The sequence below is a fragment of the Lipotes vexillifer genome, unplaced genomic scaffold, assembly GCF_000442215.2.
Source record: "Lipotes vexillifer unplaced genomic scaffold, Lipotes_vexillifer_v1.1 scaffold691, whole genome shotgun sequence".
Taxonomy (NCBI): Eukaryota; Metazoa; Chordata; class Mammalia; order Artiodactyla; family Lipotidae; genus Lipotes; species Lipotes vexillifer.
The window spans coordinates 3,085,800-3,107,138 of record NW_006788040.1 but is presented as its reverse complement, the minus strand read 5'-3'; the positions used below and the strand labels follow the sequence as shown (position 1 = coordinate 3,107,138).

Here is a 21,339-nt window from a genome sequence, read left to right as displayed (position 1 = left end):
CTTCCTGGACCGGGGCACGAACCCGTGTCTCCTGCATCGGCAGGCGGACTCTCAACCACTGCGCCACCAGGGAAGCCCTCTTTTTATTTTAAAATAAATTTATTTATTTATTTGTTTTTATTTTTGGCTGTATTCGGTCTTTGTTGCTGTGTGCGGGCTTTCTCTAGTTGTGGTGAGTGGGGGCTATGTTCGTTGCGGTGCATGGGCTTCTCATTGTGGTGGCTTCTCTTGTTGCAGAGCACGGACTCTAGGCACGAGGGCTTCAGTAGTTGTGGCTCTCGGGCTCTAGGGCGCAGGCTCAGTAGTTGTGGCGCACAGGCTTAGCTGCTCCACGGCATGTGGGATCTTCCTGGAACCAGGGCTCGAAGCCGTGTCCCCTGCATTGGCAGGTGGATTCTTAACCACTGCGCCACCAGAGAAGCCCCGGCAGGCAGATACTTAACCACTGAGCCACCAGGGAAGTCCAGGCAGCCTTTACTCAGCTAAATTGAACTGTAAATATTTTCTGAATATCGGTTATCATTATTACTAATAAACTCTAATGTAATTTTTTTCAAAGGATCCAGCACTCAATGTTGAAACAGAAATAGAAATTTTGAAAAAACTAAATCATGTAAGTACTGCTGTAAAAAATGACCCATACTTAAATTCATTTATGTCAAAATATGGGGAGAGTGTAAAGCACTTCAGTGTAATAAAGCTAGTATTAACCTGGGTTCCTTAATTGTTTGTGTGTACGTGTGTGTTTGTGTGTGTATGCATGCATGCATGTGTTTAGCTATCATTTAGCTGGGAAGAGCTTTACCCTGAAATTTTGAAAGAACAATACTTTTTTTTTTAACATCTCTGTTGGAGTATAATTGTTTTCCAATGTTCTGTTAGTTTCTGATGTATAACAAAGTGAATCAGCTATACATATACATATATCCCCATATCCCCTCCCTGTTGCGTCTCCCTCCCACTCTCCCTATCCCAGCCCTCTAGGTGGTCACAAAGCACTGAGCTGATCTCCCTGTGCTATGCGGCTGCTTCCCACTAGCTATCTGTTTTACATTTGGTAGTGTATATATGTCTATGCCACTCTCCTACTTTGTCCCAGCTTACCCTTCCCCCTCCCCGTGAAAGGACAATACTTTATAAAGATTTTTATGATTGAATAATTATGTGATATTTCCACTGAGTTAGTTCTGGACCAAAAGACACAGTAAGTCTCCTAAATATAATGTCTTATGGGTGCTTGATCAGCTGATTATGTTTGTGGAGACAATGCTCATTTGATACATTTTGTTTAATTATACCTGAAATATTCACACCTCTAAATACCTCTTGATGGTGCCGATTTCCATTCACCTGAGTTGGAATAAATCAGATAAATCCAAGGGTATCCAATAAGTATGACAACATCCTGGATGATTAAACGGTGCCTGTGGCCTCATTGAGTATAAATAGTTCTTGTCTTTTTTGTGCAGTGATGACCTTGTCTCAATGGAAAGAACATAAAGATGTGGGAAGAGAAAGTTGTACTTGTGGGGCTGATCCCATCTTCCTTTTTATTCTTTCTGTTTTGTCATTAATTCATGGGCCCCCGTGCAGTCCTGAGCTAGGTAGGCACTGGAGTTAAACTTGAAATGAAACCTCCAGTCTGTCCAGCTAAGGATTGTCTGATTCTGGTTCTTAACCTCCAAACAACAAAAGGTTTCTTCTCCCTTCTCTGACCTGCTCAGACCGTCCTAACAGCAAATAGAAACTAAGAACATCACAGGGACACAGTAATTCAATAGCTTCCTTTAGAGCTCGTGATGGATCCGAAAACCCATAAGAATGTGAGTGGCTGACCTTCCTGCTTGACTTTCTTCTAATGCCCTTGCAACTTCTTCCTCTTCCCTGCATTCGCCTCCTTTTTCCATGGGATCTGGAATCTTGTTAAAGAGAGGAGCCCTCTAATTTTCTGGGGTGGTGTTGCTTCAAACATCCCCCAAAGATAAACACTTAGAATCCTCAGAGAATTTTCTCTGATGTCAGAAGATCCCCAAACATAACATTTATACAAATCCAATGTCTGCTACAGAGGAGAGGAATTTAAAACCCTAAAAGAGATCTTTGGAGGTATTTGTTGGCAATTTACAGGGGCACTTGGAAGCCCTTGGGAATTAAAGATGGGCTCATGAGTGTGTTTTGATGTTTGGGGACAATGAGTAGAGCCTAGCAGAGTCCAGTAGACCCTGGCCTTTGGAGTCCGCTGTTGATTTATCAATTGTCAAATGTTTGTTGTGCCAGCCTGTTTTCAAGGCTCCAGGCAGTGAGCACAGATGGACTTGATTATCCCTCCTCTTATGTGGCTTCAGTCTAGTGGGAAGACAGACCTGGGTTCCCATCCTTGCTCTGAGCATGTCATTTCACTTTACAGAGCCTCTATTCCCTCATCTGTACAGTGGAGACAGTAGGATACTTACCTCAAAGGTCAGTGTGAGACTTGAATGAGATGTGCTCATAAAGGTTCAGCACAGGGAACACACTAGGGGAATGACAGTGATCAGTAATTCCCTACCCTTTGCCCTGTAGGACCTAAGTGGAGGGTCTGGGTTGGTGGCTTCTGGTTTCTGAGAGACACTTTCAGCTATGACAACTGCAGCCCATGGCCCTGGAGATAGTGGGGACTGGAGACAGCCCATGATGGCTCCATCTAGTGGGGGCCTGTTCTTACTCTGTCAGCTCCCAGCCCCACCCATTCCCAGAAGGGCACTGCCAGTGATGAAGCCAAGCAGACCAAGCAGTTTCCATTCCTTCCTCTCATCTCCTATTCCTTTTCCATGTGTATGTCTTTTCTTCTGCTTTTCATTTTATCAAAATATCACATGCATCTCCCTCCCTGCATTTTAAAACTCTTGCAGCATTTTTTTTTTTTTTTTTTTTTTTTTTAGCGGTCCGGGGGCCTCTCACTGTTGTGGCCTCTCCCGTTGTGGAGCACAGGCCCCAGACGCGCAGGCTCAGCGGCGATGGCTCACGGACCCAGCCACTCAGCGGCATGTGGGATCCTCCCAGACCGGGGCACGAACCTGTGTCCCCCACATTGGCAGGCGGACTCTCAACCACTGAGCCACCAGGGAAGCCCTCAGCTTTTTTATTTTAAGAATTTTTTAAAAATTAATTTTTTTTGGAGTATAGTTGCTTTACAATGTTATGTTAGTTTCTGCTGTGCAGGAAAGTGAATCAGTTATACGTATACATATATCCACCCTTTTTTAGATGTCCTTTCCCTTTAGGTCACCACAGAGCATTAAGTAGAGTTCCCTGTGCTCTACAGTAGGTTCTCATTAGTTATGTCATACTTAATAGTGTATGTATGTCAGTCCCAATTCATCCCATCTTCCCCGTCCTGCCTTGCTAACCATAAGTTTGTTCTCTACATCTGTGAGTCTATTTCTGCTTTGCAAATAAGTTCACCTGTACCATTTTTCTAGATTTCACATATAAGCAATATTATACGATATTTGTTTTTCTCTTTCTGACTTACTTCACTCTGTATGACAGTCTCTAGGTGCATCCACATCTCTGCAAATGGCACTATTTCATTCCTTTTTATGGCTGGGTAATATTCCATTGTATATATGTACCACATCTTCTTTATCCATTCCTCTGTTGATGGACATTTAGGTTGCTTCCATGTCCTGGCTATTGTAAATAGTGCTGCAGTGAACATCGGGGTGATTTTTAAAGAATTTACCTCTGTATTTCTACATAATACACATAAACTGCTCTCTCTTGGTTTATTAATGATAATAGCTCATTGCCTTCCTGTTGTATGAGAATTTCAGCTCTCCTTTCCTTTCTGTTCCTCTGGTAATACTACAGTGCATATTCAGTGTTTCCATTATTGTGACAATAACAAATGGTCATGCAGAGCCAAGTATACTATGATATGATCATAGGTAAGGAGAGGTGGAAATGGTTTGCTCTCAACCTGACCCCATGGCTGTTTAGTCCATGACCAAAATGTGGCTGGCAGGGCTCACCCTCAGTGGGTGATGTGTCTGTTATTGATGTTAATGGTATTAATCTGGGCAGCATATGGGTGTCTCCTGTGTGCCAGCTGCTCTGCTGAGTGTTGGTCTCAGAAAGATAAATAAGACTCAGCCCATGCAGTGAAAGGAGACTTGTGGTGGGTGTCAGTTTCCTCGTGGGGCAACACAGATTAGAGCCACTGCAGGAAGTGTGGATCTTAATTCCAAGGGGGACATTTGAGATGGGGCTTGATGCCTGAGGCCAAGTGTGCCAGAAGGCTGGATCACCAGGCCTAGAGGGTAGTGTGAGCAAAAGTGTGACACAGGGAGAGAATCTGAGGTGGGCCGGGAGTTTTGTGGCCTGGAAAGGAGGATTTCTGGGACAGGTCGCAGGAGATGAGGCTGGGGTGGTGGGTGGGGACAGGAAGAGGCTGGGTCTTGAAGGGCTTGCTAATCCCTGCTGAGAAGTTGGAATTTAGCCTCTAGGCAGCAAGGTGCTAAAGGATTTCTTTTTCTTGTCTTCCTCCCTTCCTTTCCTCCTCCTCACTCTTCTCCCTTCCTTCCTTTAAATAATTTAAAATTATATAATATTTGACACGTGTAAAGTAAGTGTAAATTATAAAGCAAAGCAATAAAGTGAACACCTTTGCACTCACCATTAATTTAACAACAAAAACTTTGCCCATACAATTAAATCTACCTCATACTCTTTGATGTCTGTCGAGACTTGCCTTTTCCACTCGGCATTGTATTTCCAAGATCCATCGTGCTGGGGAGGCTGTGGGGCATTCATTCACCGCTGTCTAACAGTTCATCATGGGGAGATACCACTTGGAGGGTTTTTTTCTTTAAGATTTATTTATTATTTATTTATTTAATTTATGTTTGGCTGCATCAGGTCTTAGTTGTGGCACGTGGGATCTTCGCTGAGGTGTGCGGGATCTTTCATTCCGGTGCATGGGCTCTAGTTTGTGGCACGCAGGCTCTCTAGTTGAGGTGCTTGAGCTCAGTAGTTGGGACGTGCGGGCTTAGTTGCCCCACAGTTTGTGGGATCTTAGTTCCCCAACCAGGGACCGAACCTGTGTCCCCTGCCATTGTAAGGTAGATTCTTTACCACTGGACCACCAGGGAAGTCCCTACTTGGAGGATTTTAATCAGCGATGGAAGTGATGAAATTTGCTTTGTAGCAAGATCAGTCTGGCAGGTTTTGCTATTCTTTTTAATCTAAAATCTAAAGATCTTATGGGACTTCCCTGGCGGTCCAGTGGTTAAGACTCTGTGCTGCCAGTGCAGGGGGCACGGGTTTGATCCCTGGTCGGGGAACTAAGATCCCACATGCTGCAGGTTATGACCAAAAAAAAATAAATAAATAAGTAAAAATCTTACAGCTCTCTTCTCTTTAATTCTTTTTTTTTTTTTTATAAATTTATTTATTTACTTTTGGCCATGTTGGGTCTTTGTTGCTGCGCGCGGGCTTCTCATTGCGGTGGCTTCTTTTGTTGCGGAGCATGGGCTGTAGGCAAATGGGCTTCAGGAGTCGTGGCACGCAGGCTGTAGAGCGCAGGCTCAGCAGTTGTGGCACACGGGCTTAGTTGCTCCACGGCATGTGGGATCTTCCTAGACCAGGGCTTGAATCCATGTCCCCTGCATGAGAAGGTGGATTCTTAACCATTGCACCACCAGGGAAGCCCTTCCCTTTAATTCAGACGTAACCACAATCCTCTTCTCTGCTGGGTGGGAGTGTATGTCCCTAATAGATACTCACCACATCATTTTTCTACCCCGACCACTAGCTTTACTGTCAGTCATTTGTACTATGAAAACAATAGGTGTGTTTTCCAAGTATAAAATCATTCTATTAAATATGCATTTTAAACTGTACAATACTGTTCTCGGTTGTTCTTCAGCAAATGCACACAGCATTGATCAGAGGTCACAAAGATGTGTGTGTGTGTCTCTCTCCTCCACCCCACAGATGTGCTGTAGAGTTCGTACGAAACTGGAATTTCCCTCTTCTCTTAGAAAATGGAGGATCTTTCCACATGGGGTGCCCTGTGGTGCCAGTTGCTTGGAGCTGAATAGCCCTGCTGTCTGGCAGGATGGCTGGGCTCCCCACCTGTCCTGCTCCCTTTATTCATGCTACCTGCTAGGCTCCCAGGTTCCTTAGGTGTCCTTGAGTCCTTGTGCTTGGGGGTCAGTGAGGAGGAAGGCTGGGAGGAGACTGGCCTCCCTTCCTTGGCACCAGCCTTGTATACAAAGTGTGAACTGCTCTCTTACCAGCTTGGTGGGGTGGAGAGTTTCTTGTATTTTCTCACTCAGGAGCCAGCTGTGCTGTGTTCTGCCTTCCCCTGTGCGTGGAATTCAAAGTGTACTGAGGCAGGGGGCCAGAGGCCTGGTCTGGGCCTCCTTGACCCTTTGGGTGGATGTCCTGAGTTCTGCTCTTGGGGTTTTCCTCTTGGGGAGCTTCTCACTACTTTTCCTCTTTTTTCCCCTTTTAGCCTTGTATCATCAAGATTAAAGACTTTTTTGATGCCGAAGATTATTATATTGTTTTGGAATTGTGAGTAGTAAACTTGTTTTTGTTTCCATTTAAACGTTTATAAGGCACCAAAGAGCCTAATGGTGGCTTGCATTTATCCATCCTGGGGACCCTCAGTGTATGTATGTGGTGGGGGGTTAATATCAATTCTAAAATCTCTCTAGTGTGTCCAAAGGCATGTGGATCTGAGGCTTGTGTTTGAATCTTACTCTGCTGGTGACTGTCTACCCATGGGTTGTTTACTTCACCTCTCTGAGTCTCATATTCCCTGTGTTAAATTGGGGTAATAATGATAACCCCAGGCACAGATGCATAAGGTTCAAATGCTCTGAGGGCTGGAAAGCCCCCAGCAGAGCACCTGGCACACTAGGTGCTCAAACACAGGTGCATATTATTACTCAGAAATAACCGGCCTGGGTGGCCCTTGCTGCTTGGGAACACAGTACCAGGTTGCATGGTGACACCTGAGTATCTTTCAGGTGCTGGTTTTCTTGCAGGTTTATTTGGTGTGATTAAAATAATTTCCTGTGTCATTCCTGGAAGAGACCTGTTTTGATGTTCGTTCTGCATAAATGTGCAGTGTTTCTGGGAGTGGCTGTCATGGCAGACAGACAAGGCTTTACTCCTGAGCGGGAAACAGTGGCTATGCTGGCTGACCGTTAAGATTATAGAGTAAATAGCAGCCCCAGTCATAGCACTAGGAGAGACTGGACAGCCCTTGTACTTAAGGGAATATCTGTTGCTATGAAATAGGAGATTGTTATTTGACTGGATCTAGTTAAAACATTTTAATAATAATAGTAATAGTAATAATAATACAATAACAGTAACTGATACTAATTAAGCACTTAATATGAGCCAAGTCCTGCTCTAAGCACGTCACAGGGATTGACTCATTTAACTTTCCTGTCATCCAGATTACTTACAAGTTATTGGTGAGTTACTGTTTTTAGGTCCACTTTACAGAAATGAGAACTGAATTGCAGAGGGATTGAATAATCTTGCCAAGCATCTCCACTGTGCTAGGTGCTTTACCTACATCAGTTATCTCTTAATTTTTACAACAGCCATCAAGGTAGGTGGGATTTTATCCCCATTTTTTGAGGAGGTAGAAACAAGCTCAGAGAGGTTGTGTAACTTGCCCAAAGTCCCACAGCTGGGAAGTGGTGGAGCTGGGGTTCAGACCCCAGTTGATTGTAGGTTCCTGCTTTCTCCTCTACACCAATCTCAGAACCACCTGGGGTGCACAGTAAAAATGCAAACTCCTGGGTCCCACCTCTGATCTACTGCATCAGATTTTTTAAAAGCTCCCCAAGCGTCTCCAATTCCCACCGTGCTCTTCCTCCACCTTTCCTTGTTCCTTAGTTTCCAATGGGCACATCTTTGTTGTGGAGGAGGCTTATTACCTCACTGCTTTTACAAATGGGAGTCGAGTGAATGAACGCTTTGCTTGTCTTAATGAGTTTGCTTTGTTTGTGTTATTCTCTTCCTTCTAAGTGAGTTTCCCTCCAGGAATGAACCCCCTGCTTTGCCTGTGTGTTTCAGGATGGAAGGAGGAGAGCTGTTTGATAGGGTGGTGGGAAATAAGCGCCTGAAAGAAGCTACATGCAAACTCTATTTTTACCAGATGCTTCTGGCTGTGCAGGTAAGAGAAGCCCTTGCTGCTTTTGAGAGTGTACTTTCTTTTAAGTGTTACTCTCCCAGTTAGGCAGAAGATGAGGGACCAGGGATAAAAACCCAGAGAAGAGAGTGTGTGTGTGGGTTGTTCATTCTTGGCAAAAACATCCCACCCCTTTGACTCAGATGAGAAAGCTCTTGCTGTGAGGCTTAAGAGAGTAAAAAAAAACGAAGTTAAAGAAATAAACACAGTCCCACATGGCCTCTCTTTAGCTTGGAGGTATTTCTGGAGGGGAAGGGATCTCTCCTGCTGCCTGATCCTTGCAAAAATCCCCCTTACCTCTCAAGGGGGGAGCTGGGCAGGTATGAGGACAGATCACACCCCAGTGGCACAGTGCTAGGGGTTTCTTACACATGTAGCATCTTGTTAACTGTAGCAGGCACGCGGGCAGGCACATGCTCTGCCTTCTCTTCAATATTCGGGGCAGGGGCTTCCCTGGTGGCGCAGTGCTTGGGAGTCCGCCTGCCGATGCAGAGGACGCGGGTTCGTGCCCCGTTTCGGGAAGATCCCACATGCCGCGGAGCGGCTGGGCCCGTGAGCCATGGCCGCTGAGCCTGCGCGTCCGGAGCCTGTGCTCCGCAAATGGGAGAGGCCACAACAGTGAGAGGCCCGCATAACGCAAGGAAAAAAAAAAAAAAAAAAAAAAAATATTCGGGGCAAGTGTTGGGTGGAGGAACAGCTGATGGCACCCTGCATGCTTCAGAGAACATCACCCTTTCTCAACCCAGATCTGGTTGTGGCGATTCCCTGCCAAGGCCTCTTCCCTTGAGAACCTACTGTGTACAAGAGACGCAGTGATTGGGAGCAGCTCTTGCATTGGGTGAGGACTGAGGGAGATTTTCCAGGGGCTGGTCTACCTGAGTGCCCACCCTGGGGGCTTCACCAGATGAGTGCAGGTGTCTTGGAGGATTTTTCCTCTAGGCCAGAGGGATATCCAGAGAAAATTGAAGCCCATAAATACCTAACCATTGCTTTACTCTCTTAATGGTTTGTTCCCAACCTTATATTATACCAAGAATATTAAGATGAATTGAGTGCAGATCAGTGGATGTGGGAAACTTTTTTTTCCTAAAGAAATATGACTTAGTATATAAAAATGAATACACAAAGAAATATCACCATTCTATTTCAGCCATAGTTTTTAAAGACTAATCTTTGCATCAAGGAATAGTTAACTCTGGGTGTTCAAACAGATAATCTACACATGTGTACTTTACAGAGTCCCTTTAAAAATATTCTCAGGGATGGAATAACCAAATATACTATTCTGGTGGAATTTTTATAGTTTAAGATGGTCTCATAATATTTTATATTATCCATTTACATTTTTATTATTGAAATTGACATCTTCTGTTTCTGCCAATGTGAAGGGATAGTTATTATTTTGAAGAGTGAAGTAAAATGTCTACTGTCATAAGTTGCCTTTTTCATTTTTCTACTTTTTTTTTTTTGCGGTACGCGGGCCTCTCACTGTTGTGGCCTCCCCCGTTGCGGAGCACAGGCTCCGGACGCGCAGGCTCAGCAGCCATGGCTCACGGGCCTAGCCGCTCTGCGGCATGTGGGATCTTCCCAGACCGGGGCACGAACCCGCGCCCCCTGCATCGGCAGGCGGGTTCTCAACCACTGTGCCACCAGGGAAGCCTCATTTTTCTACTTTTTTAAAGAGTTTCTTGCAAACAAATTTGTAAACACTAATCCATTTATCCAGTGGTTTTCTGTGATTTGGGGGAATATGGTTGTGAGTAACATGGCTTACAGTTTCATCCAGCTGTAAAATTTGTGTGTGTGTGTGTGTGTGTGTGTGTGTGTGTGTGTGTGTGTCTCTCTCTCTCTCTACTCACATACTACTCCGTATATCTAAGGGTCATGCCTGTCTTTCTATGCAGTACCTTCACGAAAATGGCATTATACATCGGGACTTAAAGCCAGAGAATGTTCTACTTTCATCTCAAAAAGAGGACTGCCTTATAAAAGTAAGAAATGTATGTTCTATATGTGGCCACTCCAGTAGATTTCTGTTCAGAAACTGTTTTTAAATTCATCAAGTAAAAAGTGGGAGCATAAAAAGGTAGAGAACTTGACCTTCCCACTCTTAGCAATTCTTTTAGAGATCAGGTGGTATTGTTCCAATCCAGATGTAATGAGCATTTATTGAGCTCCATTGTGTATAAGTCACTTCCATCTTCAGAGGGAGGAAGCAGGGGTCTAGATGGGAGAAACACATCCCCTGTCTTCCTCTGTTTAAAACAGCACTTCCCAATCCTGGCTTCATTTTAGAATCCTCTGATGATTTAAAAAAAAACCAAACAAACCATGACACCAAGGCTACGCCTCAGAATCACTGTAGATGGCACCCAGGTGTAAATATTTTCCTCAGGCTCCTCGGGTATTCCAGTTTGCAGCCAAGGTTGAGAAACCGGGGTCTAAGGAGGACCAGGAATAACTAGTTAGAATTCTAGAGTGTCTGTTTAGGGTTATAAGCCTTTCATAAGGTTACAGAAAACCCAGCTCTAAGTTGAGAAAACCTGGGCCTTAAAGTTCCTTGGCTTAGGAATTTTCATTTAAGCAAAATTAAATAACTTGCAGAGTTTAAAATTACCTTACCAAAACATCAATGTGTAGATTCCAGATTAATGGCAGCATGAACCATAGGATAGGAACTGTTGTAATCTGCATGTCTTTTGGGACTGGCAGACTATGTTACTCTTTATTTTATGATGTCATTAAAAGTGATTCCCTTTTGTCCTTACTTTAGATTACTGATTTTGGGCAGTCCAAGATTTTGGGGGAGACCTCTCTGATGAGAACCTTATGTGGTACCCCCACTTACCTGGCTCCTGAGGTTCTTAATTCTTTTGGGACTGCTGGATATAACCGTGCTGTGGACTGCTGGAGTTTAGGAGTTATTCTTTTCATTTGGTAAGAAAAAGTTTTCATCTCTTCAGACTCTGGTTGGAGGTATTTAGGTGAAATCAGCAATGTGTCCAGGTCGAGAGCTTGTGTTTAATTTAGGTCACTTTTTTTGACCATCAATTTAAAGCAACACCTAATTTTTCATGATGCTGAAAAAGCGATATATCCATGAATGCCACTGAGAATGCCACTTGATTTCTTTTCCTTTCTCTCTCTACCAATATTAAGCCTTAGTGGGTATCCACCTTTCTCTGAGCATAAGACTCACGTGTCACTGAAGGATCAGATCACCAGTGGAAAATGCAACTTCATTCCTGAAGTCTGGGCAGAGCTCTCAGAGAAGGGTATGGATACGAAAGGATTAAGAATCTGTGGTTTGCTAGAATGTGTGTGTGCCGTGGTGGGAGTTTCTTTTCAAATTCTGTGATGTTTTCTCCTGTCAATCCTGTTCTTATTTTCTTTTGTTAGTTTTGCACCATTTGAGAGGCAAAGGAAATTATTAGGAACTTGGGCTTCAGAGCCAGGCTGATGTAGGCTCGTGTCCCGGGTCTGCTGCTTCCTAGCTGTGTGACCTTAGGCAAGTTACTTAACATCTCTGGGTCTCCATTTCATTTATTTGTAAAAGGGGCACAATAAACCCCTACCTTAAGGGGTTTTGTGAGGGTTAAGTGTAATATGCTCACTGTGCCTGGTATCTATTTAAGTGTGCAAAATAATGGGTAACTTTTTAGTTACAAGGTCTCCTTTGAATTAGTAAGCACAGCAAGAGCTAAACGTAATTACTTTGTATTTTAGAATTTAAAAGGGTAACTTTGTAATTCTCAAAAGAAAAAGTAGAAAACTAAAACAATGTACCACAGATGATTGTGCTAAGTGTCACAGTGTCTAAGGAATAATATTGCAATATACAGCCAGCCTCCACTTGTTGCTGGCTGTCAAGCTTTGTTTCTGCCAAGCCTGGGATTTCAAGGAGCGAGCTCTCGCTGGCAGAGGAGCTCTCACCATCACTCTGTGGGTCTTGGAGAGAGTTGGCTGAACATCCTGAGTTTTAGAACTGGGGGAAGTTCATCTTTAATTAGTTTGAACTTGAGTCCAGCAAGGAGAGTAGGGACAGAGAGCTAAGAGGTTGTGATGTGTGAGCAGGGAGTGTTGGGGAGCAATCATGGTCGTTCCTGGTGTTCTAGAGCACGTGGACAAATACAGAGTGGGGAGGATTAGGGGGCCGTGCCTACTGATCATAATGACCTCAGCCCCTCTCTCCTCTTTCTGGATGTTGGCCTGTGATTCTGGCACACTCTAATTTTGTTGATTTAATGCCTTTATCCTTCTCACTGATTTGCCAAATTATCTTACTGCCTTAGCTCTGGACCTCGTCAAGAATTTGTTGATAGTGGATCCAAAGGCACGTTTTACGACAGAAGAAGCTTTAAGACACCCGTGGCTTCAGGTGTGTATGGGGCAGTGCCTGCCAGCCTAAAATACCCGGGCAGCCCTGAACTGTGCCTGAGAGATGGGGAAGAGGATGAAAACATACGTTTGCTTTGTTGGGTCTGTTTAATGCAATTTTTAAAGACTGAGGTTTAGGTGTGTGGGTATGTGTATGTTTGTCTATGGGTCTGAGTGTGGGTGTGTCTCGTGTTTGTGTGCAACGTTTACAACTTGACTTGGATAGACGAGCTCACTTTATGGCCTGTCCTGGTTCCACTTGGCTTCCCTGAGTCTGCGGTTCAGTGTGTTCCATTGTGCTCCTTTGAGAGATTGTTCTAGCTCCAAACTTCCACCCTAGCTATGTCCTTCTCTTCCCTCAAACACCGTACCCCAGACGGGCGGGATGGGCTGCGTTCCACCCATCTTCAACCTTAGATCAGGGAAGCAGGGGTGGGAGGAGGGGAGCAGCCTCGCTGGGGTAGAATCTGGCTATTTCTTAAGCCCAAGTGATCGGGCATGAGGGGTCCCACTTCTCGTTCATGGTGAGTAAGCATGCCGTTAGCAGATTGTCACCTGTGCCTTTCAAGTCTGCATTTCCTCTGTGTCCCTGCTGGGGGTTGTGGCTGCCATTAGATTATGTACTGATCTCATTCGAGCTGCCAGGGTTGGAAGTCCTTAGTGGCTTTGGTGGGCTAGTCTTTGGTTTTAGAATTCACCACGGCCTCAGGCAGGCTTTTTGATGGGTGCCAGGTCTTCTGTTAAGTGGAGTTCCTTTTAGCACAGCCATATGCCTTTCTGTTAACTTTCATTTGGTCTCTGCTTCCTGTGGGGATGGGGGACTTAACCAGGTTGCTTGAGCTGGAGGCTCACATACTGTGGGAATTTCTAGTCCAGGAACTCCTTGGGCCATCTAGTCTCAGCACTGTGCTTCTCGAGCTCTGGGAAGAGTGTCCTCGTTCTTTCTCTCTTCCAACCCTCCACACCTAACAGTTCTGCTCAGGCCAGCTCAGGTTGAGAACAAGAAATCCTTACAAGAAACAAAAAGTAGATATATGTGTTTGGGATGTTGCCCTGGAAACAGCACTCCCTCCAGAAAAAAGTCTGTCAGATGATTTAGCACTTAATAGACCACACAGATTTGAAACTGCAGGACCCTAGAGAAAAGGAATTTGGAAATAAAGGGTGCCTTTGCATGTGGTGACTTAATTTTGATGAAAAAGAAAAACATTCCTCTTCGCTCTTTTCATGTGCCTTAATAGGGAAACTCTTGGGGGCCAGATATGGAGGTAGAGGAGCTATGTTAGTCTTGAAGAAAACAGAGCTTGCCAGTTAGGCCTGGGAACAGGGTTTACATCTGCCCAAAATGTACAAACAAGCATAGCCTATTTTTCTTGTACTTTTTGTCTCAAAATTGTTAACAACTAAGGAAAAGGTGAAATTCAACCCTGCCACAGGGGTCTCACTTGAATACTCTTTTGTCCACATTTTATTTTTGCAGCAGAAAGCGGAGTGAACATTCAGTGAGGACAAGGATGCCAAGTGCCACAAAAATCACCTGCTGGTGACAGTTTAGGTTTCATTTTGGGAAAATTCAGTGTTTTTGAGGAAACTAAATGGTTTTATGGGTCTGGCACTGGACTGTTTGGAATGTGAGTTCTGATCTCTTTTTTGTTATTAACAGTGTCCAATTTTGGGAGCATCCCTTTTACCCACCTTTGACCTCATGTTCACTTCTTTTTTTTTAAAATTAATTAATTTATTTTTGGCTGCGTTGAGTCTTTGTTGCTGTGCGTGGGTTTTCTGTAGCTGCAGCGAGAGGGGGCTACTCTTCATTGCGGTGCGAGGGCTTCTCATTGCGGTGGCTTCTCTTGTTGCGGAGCACAGGCTCTAGGCACGCGGGCTTCAGTAGTTGTGGCATGCGGGCTCAGTAGTTGTGGCTCGCGGGCTCTAGAGTGCAGGCTTAGTAGCTGTGGTGCCCGGGCTTAGTTGCTCCGCAGCATGTGGGATCTTCCCGGACAAGGGCATGCACCCTGCACTGGCAGGCGGATTCCTAACCACTCTGCCACCACGGAAGTCCATGTTTATTTCTTGAAATAGAGGATTTTTTCCTGCTTAACTTGGAGGCATGTTACAATGTCACATTTTTGAATAGATTGTAGACATCTCAAAGGAAGGGTATTTACAGATACACATTCTATCTGTGGTATGTAATGATCTCCTTTTTCAGATTACTGCTTACCAATGACTCTTTTTATTTTCATTTCTGGCTGTGCCATGGCTTGTGGGAACTTAGTTCTCCAACCAGGGACTGAATCCGGGCCCCAGCAGTGAAAGCACTGAGTCCTAACCACTTGACCGCCAGGGAATTCCCAACTGATGGCTTGTTTTAAATACAGGCTTAAATAGGCTTGTGGTCATTTCTGTTTGGCTGCATGGTTTCATCTCTTCATGCATTCATTCATGCTTTCAGAGGACAGGTAAGGAGCTCATGTGTCAAGCACTGTGGTTACACAGTCCAGGTGGCGGCCAACCCTGACTACAGAGCAGTGAGATACATGTGGTAATAGGGGTAGGCACTGAGTATGGAGGATCCCCAGGATGAGGACTGCCCACAGGGCTTCCGGTACCCACAAGTTCACACGGCGTGGAGACTGTCTAAGGGCAGGGTGGCCTGGGGATGACATAGCAGTATTACTTTGCTCAGGCTGCCATAACAGAGTACCACTGACTGGGTGGTTTAAGCAATAGAAATTTATTTTCTCACAATTCTGGAGGCTGGAAGTCCAATTTCAAAGTGCCAGCAGGTTTGGTTTCTCCTGAGGCCTCTTTCATTGCCCTGCAGGTGGCTGCCTTCTCTCTGTGTCTTCACTTGGTCTTTTCTCTGTGTGCTCACATCCCTGGTGTCTTCTTCTTTTCCTATGAGAACATCAGCTATAATGGATTAGGGCCCCACCCTAAGAGCCCAGTTTAAACAAAAAATTTATTATATTTAAGTATGGTTGATTTACAATGTTGTGTTAGGCTTCCCTGGTGGCACAGTGGTTAAGAATCCACCTGCCAATGCAGGGGACGTGGGTTCGAGCCCTGGTCCAGGAAGATCTCACATGCCACGGAGCAACTAAGCCTGTGCACCACAACTACTGAGCCTGTGCTCTAGAGCCTGTGAGCCACAACTACTGAGCCCGCGAGCCACAACTACTGAGCCCACGAGCCACAACTGCTGAAGCCCGTGCACCTAGAGCCCATGCTCCGTCAGAAGCCACCGCAATGAGAAGCCCACCCACCACAATGAAGAGTAGCTCCCGCTCGCTACGATTAGAGAAAGCCTGTGCACAGCAACAAAGACCCAATGCAGCCAAAAGTAAATAAATAAATAAATTTATATTTAAAAAATGTGTTAATTTCTGCTGTACAGCAAAGTGATTCAGTTATATATATGTATACATTCTTTTTCATATTATTTTCCGTTATGGTTTATCACAGGATATTGAATATGGTTCCCTGTGCTATACAGTAGGACCTTGTTGTTTATCCATTCTCCATATAATAGTTTGCATCTGCTAATCCCAAATTCCCAGTCCATCCCTCTCCCACCCCTACTCCCCCTTGGCAACCACGAGTCTGTTCTTCATGTCTGTGAGTCTGTTTCTGTTTCATAGATAAGTTGATTTGTGTTATATTTTAGATTCCACATATAAGTGATATCATACTATAATCTCTAGGTCCATCCATGTTGCTGCAAATGGCATTATTTCATTCTTTTTTATGGCTGAGTAGTATTCCATTGTATATATGCACCACATCTTTGTTCATTCATCTGTCGATGGACATTTAGGTTGTTTGGCTATTGTAAATAGTGCTGCTATGAATATACGGGTGCATGTATCTTTTTGAATTATAGTTTTGTCTAGATATATGCCCAGGAGTGGGATTGCTGGATCATATGGCAACTATTTTTAGTTTTTTGAGGAACCTGCATACTGTTTTTCCATAGTGGCTGCACCAATTTACATTCCTACCAGCAGTGTAGGAGGGTTCCCTTTTCTCCAAATCCTCTCCAGCATTTTTAATTTGTAGACTTTTTTTTTTTTTTTTTTTGGTGGTACGCGGGCCTCACTGCCGTGGCCTCTCCTGCTGCGGAGCACAAGCCCTGGACGCGCAGGCTCAGCGGCCATGGCTCACGGGCCCAGCCTCTCCGCGGCATGTGGGATCCTCCCAGACCAGGGCACGAACCCGTGTCCCCTGCATCGGCAGGCGGACTCTCAACCACTGCACCACCAGGGAAGCCCTGTAGACTTTTTAAAGATGGCCATTTTGACCAGTGTGAAGTGGTACCTCATTGTAATTTTGATTTGCATCCCTCTAATAATTAGCGATGTTGAGCATCTTTTCATGTGCCTGTTGGCCATCTGTATGTCTTCTTTGAAGAAATGTCTGTTTAGGTCTTCTGCCCATTGTTTGATTGGGTTGTTTGATTTTTTTTGTTATTGAGCTGTATGAGCTGTTTATGTATTTTGGAAATTAAGCTCTTGTTGCTCGAATCATTTGCAAATATTTTCTCCCAGTCTGTAGGCTGTCCTTTGGTTTTGTTTGTAACCACAAACAAAACCTTTGCTGTACAAAAGCTTGTAAGTTTGATAAGGTCCCATTTGTTTATTTTTGCTTTTATTTCTATTGCCTTGGGAGGCTGACCTAAGAAAACAATAGTACGATTTATGTCAAAGAATGTTTTGCCTATATTCTCTTCTAGGAGTTTTATGGTGTCATGTCTTATATTTAAGCTAAGAGCCTCATTTTAACTTAATTATCTGTTTGAAGGCCCTGTCTCCAAATACAGTCACAATTCTGGGGGTTGGGCTTCAACATATAAATGGGGTCTGGGGAGGAACAATTCAGTCATAACTCACACAGTTCAGCCATGACAATCACAATTCAGTTGCCACAGCGACGGGGGAATAGCATTTTCAACATTGGTTGGGTCCCTCTGATATGGAGGCCCCTGTGCTTATTACAGTGCCTGGCATCTAAGGGTCCTCAACTGTTCACTGAATGAATGAGGGAGGTGGGTGGGCAGGGAGGCACAGAGGGCATTTCTGGCGGAGGCTGTAAGCAGGCGTAGGAGGAAATAAGGGATGGACCTTTGAGAGTGGCCTTGCTGAGAAGTGAGATCCTAGAGGACAGTGTGGAGTGCAATCCAGATGAACTTGGCACTTGGGCAGTGGGGAGCTACACTGAATGATGCAATAAACAGTGATGGAAGCAGGTGATTCTAGCTACTAGATGTAGAACAGGTGAATTCATCCGCGAGCACTAATTTTTCTATATCCATCAAATTGCTGAATATTGAAGGTCTTCACTCCTAGGTCCTTTCTCCGCACCCAGCATGGTGCACTTGGCGTAGTGGGAGGAGTGGAGCGGGGGTTGGATGGAAAAGTACATGAGGATTTGGAAGTGGGCTGCTCTGGGTCTGTATTCTGCACATGCTACTTGTGAGTGGCTGAGCTCAGCTTTCAGCTGGCCCCAAAGCCCAAGTCCTAGTCCTGGGTGTTTCACCTTTCTGAAAGTAGGGAGGGCTGTCACCTCTCAGGGCTCCCAGATGCAGAAGTGAGCCCTGCAGAAGTGATTATTCATGGAGGTGGGCAGGAGTTTTCTGTGTACCCTGCGCCACCCCTCATTTCCCTCTCCAGCAGCAAGAAACACCTGTTCACTTTTTTTTTTCTCATTAGCTCTGGGATATTGTGGGCTTGAAGTCCTTCTGGCAACTTGTGCAGTGCTTGCTGGGTGAATTTTCCTAGGGTGCAGGGTTGCTTTGTTAGGGTGGCCCCGGGAACTGGTCTCATTGTTGGCAGTGGGAGGGGGGACCTCCTGGAAAGATCTGGGGAGCAGCATGGAGCCAACCCCAGCCTTTGACCTCCTGATCGCCATCTCTCAGGATCTGGGATGCTGGCTCTGAAAGATTGACTACTAAGGTCTATGGTTCTCTCTGACCCACCCGGAGCTCTTTTTTTTTTCCAAAATAAAATTTATTTGCTAATGAAATTAAAATATAGTGAAAACCAAGAAAATGCTCTTTCAGAAGATTTTATCATATTTCAGCTATATTCTATTGATAATAATTACTTCTATTTTTATTATTTATATATCACCTTTCGGTTTACAAAGTCCTTAATAATTCTCTCCTACCTTAACACTAGTCAAAACACTTGAAACCGTTTGAAATAGTTTGATGGGGCTTTGTGACATAGTTTAATGCATTTTCTACCACAGATTTTCAAGGATCATATAATGAAAATAAATTTATATGACAGGTTTGGATAAGCAACTATTTCTTTGCTCCCTTGTTTTCACAGATGAAATTATGTAATTCCGTAAGTATATTTTAGTCAGCCAATCTTTTTGTTACATAGTTATATAATGGAAAGGTGGCAGTTGCTCATTATGTTGTAGTCAGTCTACTAGTAGTAGACATTCACCCGGAGCTCTTAAGCGCATGGGTTCGGTTCAGCCAGTGTTGACTGAGCACCGACTGCTGATTAGACTTTTCCCTTTTCTCCACATTCAGCCCCATCTTAGCCTACTTCCCTGTTTCCGGGAACATCCTAGCCCTGCCTTTCAGGAGCTTTCTTTCCCTCATTCACAGACTACTTATGTTTTTCATTTCTTCACAGGATGAGGACATGAAGAGAAAATTTAAGAATTTGCTTTTTGAAGAAGAAAAGTCGATGACTCTGCCCCAGGTTCCCGCCCAGGTATTCTGGATCATGGTCATTAAATGTAGGCTAAGTTTAAAGAGTCAAATGAGTGGAGGATAAGGAGTTTGAATAGTCTCTTTAGCAGTGATTGCTTAACATTTTTTTGGTAGGGAATAATGTAGTAGATACTTTGTTTCAGCTTGATCTGCTCTGGCACCTTTAGAAGATTTAATAATGAAGAGTATGTTTAATGCATTAGAGAAGCACAGCTAGGGGTTATCATTCAGGAAGTCTCCTGTAAGGCAAGATTGGAAGACTTATTAGAGGCTCAGATTTAAATTTGTTGAAAAATTTAAAATTTGGGGGAGTGGTTGATGATTTCTGATTATAATCTTATTCCTCTAAAGTTATTTGTAGGTATCAGTTAATATCTGTTCATTCCTGTCCTGCCTTCTTTCGGTAACACTCCTCTTCCTACTGCTCCCTTGCAATTTTATAAATGGGGAAACAAAGACACAAAAAAGATGGTCTTCCTACAAAAGAGCAAGACTTGAGGCTCCCTGGGAGAGATATTGTGGTCCCTTTACATTTCCTAATTTAGAAGACAACCAAGAGGAGGCTGGTTATGCTGCTTACTTTGAATAGACATCATTGAGTGGTTGGAAGCCCCAAGGTAGAGAAATGTCAGTCCGATAAGGGTGTCTGAGTTTGGGAGGGGTGTGGTGGGGATTCAGAGTCAATGAGGACAACCAGTATTGGTCCTAGAAGTTTCACATGAAAGGCTCCAAGTTTACTGGAAGTATATAGGGAAGCTTTGATAAATTGTAACCAAGCCAGAGGTTTTCTTTGAACATCTCTCTCTTTTCCTTTCCTTTCAGCCTTCTACAAGTGGAAAGCGGCTTCTTGAAGGGGAAGCAGAGGATGCCGACCCCACAAAGCGCCTGGCTATGTGTGCTGCTGTCTTGTGAACACCGGTTGACCATGAAAGAAATGTACTTTCTTGAACCCTGCTGCCATGTTCTTTAAATCTGTTTTGCAAAACTTGTATTTTCATTATGGGAACAGTTGCTTTTCCACAATCATTGATACACAATTCAAAACGTAATGAAACCTGGACTTTGTGCTTTTGCTTGTTGATCAGCTCTTAATTACACGCCTTTAGTGTGTGCATATTTGAAGTTGTGTGCCTTTCCTCTGGTGCCTCTTCCTTGGCTGTAACCAGGCAGGTTTCTTGGGATGTATCCCTGGGTGAGCGGCATAGAAATTCTAAAGTTGCAGGGGATGGGGCACAGTGAGTCAGGGTGGGGTTTGTCGAGACTGGCCAGAGTCCTTACAAGACGGTCGGTACCTTGCTGCATCTACTATGGGCCAGTTTTGTTTTATTTTTTTTTAACTTTAATTTTTAAAACTTTTGTTTTTCATTTTTATTTTTTTGGCCATGCAGCTTTCGGGATCTTAGTTCCCTGACCAGGGATTGAACCCATACCCACTGCAGTGGAAGTGTGGAGTCCTAACCACTGGACTGCAAGGGAATTCCCCCACGGGCCAGTTTTAGAGTCCCATTCTCACTCTCATCATCCCTGAAACCACAGAGCCAGATAAGTTGTGAAATTCAAAAATTTCCTGATTTTAGGAAGAGGACCAGGCACATCAACTGTGTTTATATGTAATACTCCACTGAATCCTATAACCAAACACTTTAATATTTCTGCAGCAAATATTCACAGTAAAAGGAATAGAGAAAACTGTAAATAGCTACATGTCACTTCAGGTCCATCTTTTCTGCCACGAGAGTTATGGAGGACTCTCCAGTTTCAGAGCTGTTTGGATTTTGGAAATGTGACTAAGGCATGTAGGCATGTCATGTTGACCCAATGGTGACCAAGGAGGCCCTGTGTAAAGCGCCTCCCTAGGTTGTTCTTGTCTAGATTCTATGGCCTATGTCCTCTGATCACCTTTATGTTATAGGTGAGGAGCCCAGGCTGAAGGAGTAAGGTGATTTACCCAGTGTCACACAGCTAGGAAGTGGCGGAGCTGGGACCCAACCCAGGGCTTTCTGACTCAAATTCATGTTCCTCGTCTCCTCTG

General features: G+C 44.3%; 1 protein-coding gene across 3 annotated transcripts in view; it reads left to right on the top strand.

Annotated features, from left to right (window-relative positions):
• The window catches only part of CHEK2 (checkpoint kinase 2), a 36,872-nt gene extending 16,653 nt beyond the window's left edge, over nt 1-20,219 (top strand). For 2 of the 3 annotated variants that reach the window (XM_007461147.1, XM_007461145.1), the window contains 9 exons: nt 560-613; nt 6,500-6,561; nt 8,086-8,185; nt 10,105-10,191; nt 10,974-11,137; nt 11,360-11,475; nt 12,493-12,578; nt 19,228-19,308; nt 20,130-20,219. In XM_007461147.1, coding sequence (XP_007461209.1) covers nt 560-613; nt 6,500-6,561; nt 8,086-8,185; nt 10,105-10,191; nt 10,974-11,137; nt 11,360-11,475; nt 12,493-12,578; nt 19,228-19,308; nt 20,130-20,219 — 840 coding nt within the window. The remainder of the gene's footprint in view (nt 1-559; nt 614-6,499; nt 6,562-8,085; nt 8,186-10,104; nt 10,192-10,973; nt 11,138-11,359; nt 11,476-12,492; nt 12,579-19,227; nt 19,309-20,129) is intronic. The other variant, XM_007461146.1, reaches the window with a different exon arrangement.
• Nucleotides 20,220-21,339: the final 1,120 nt, after the last annotated feature.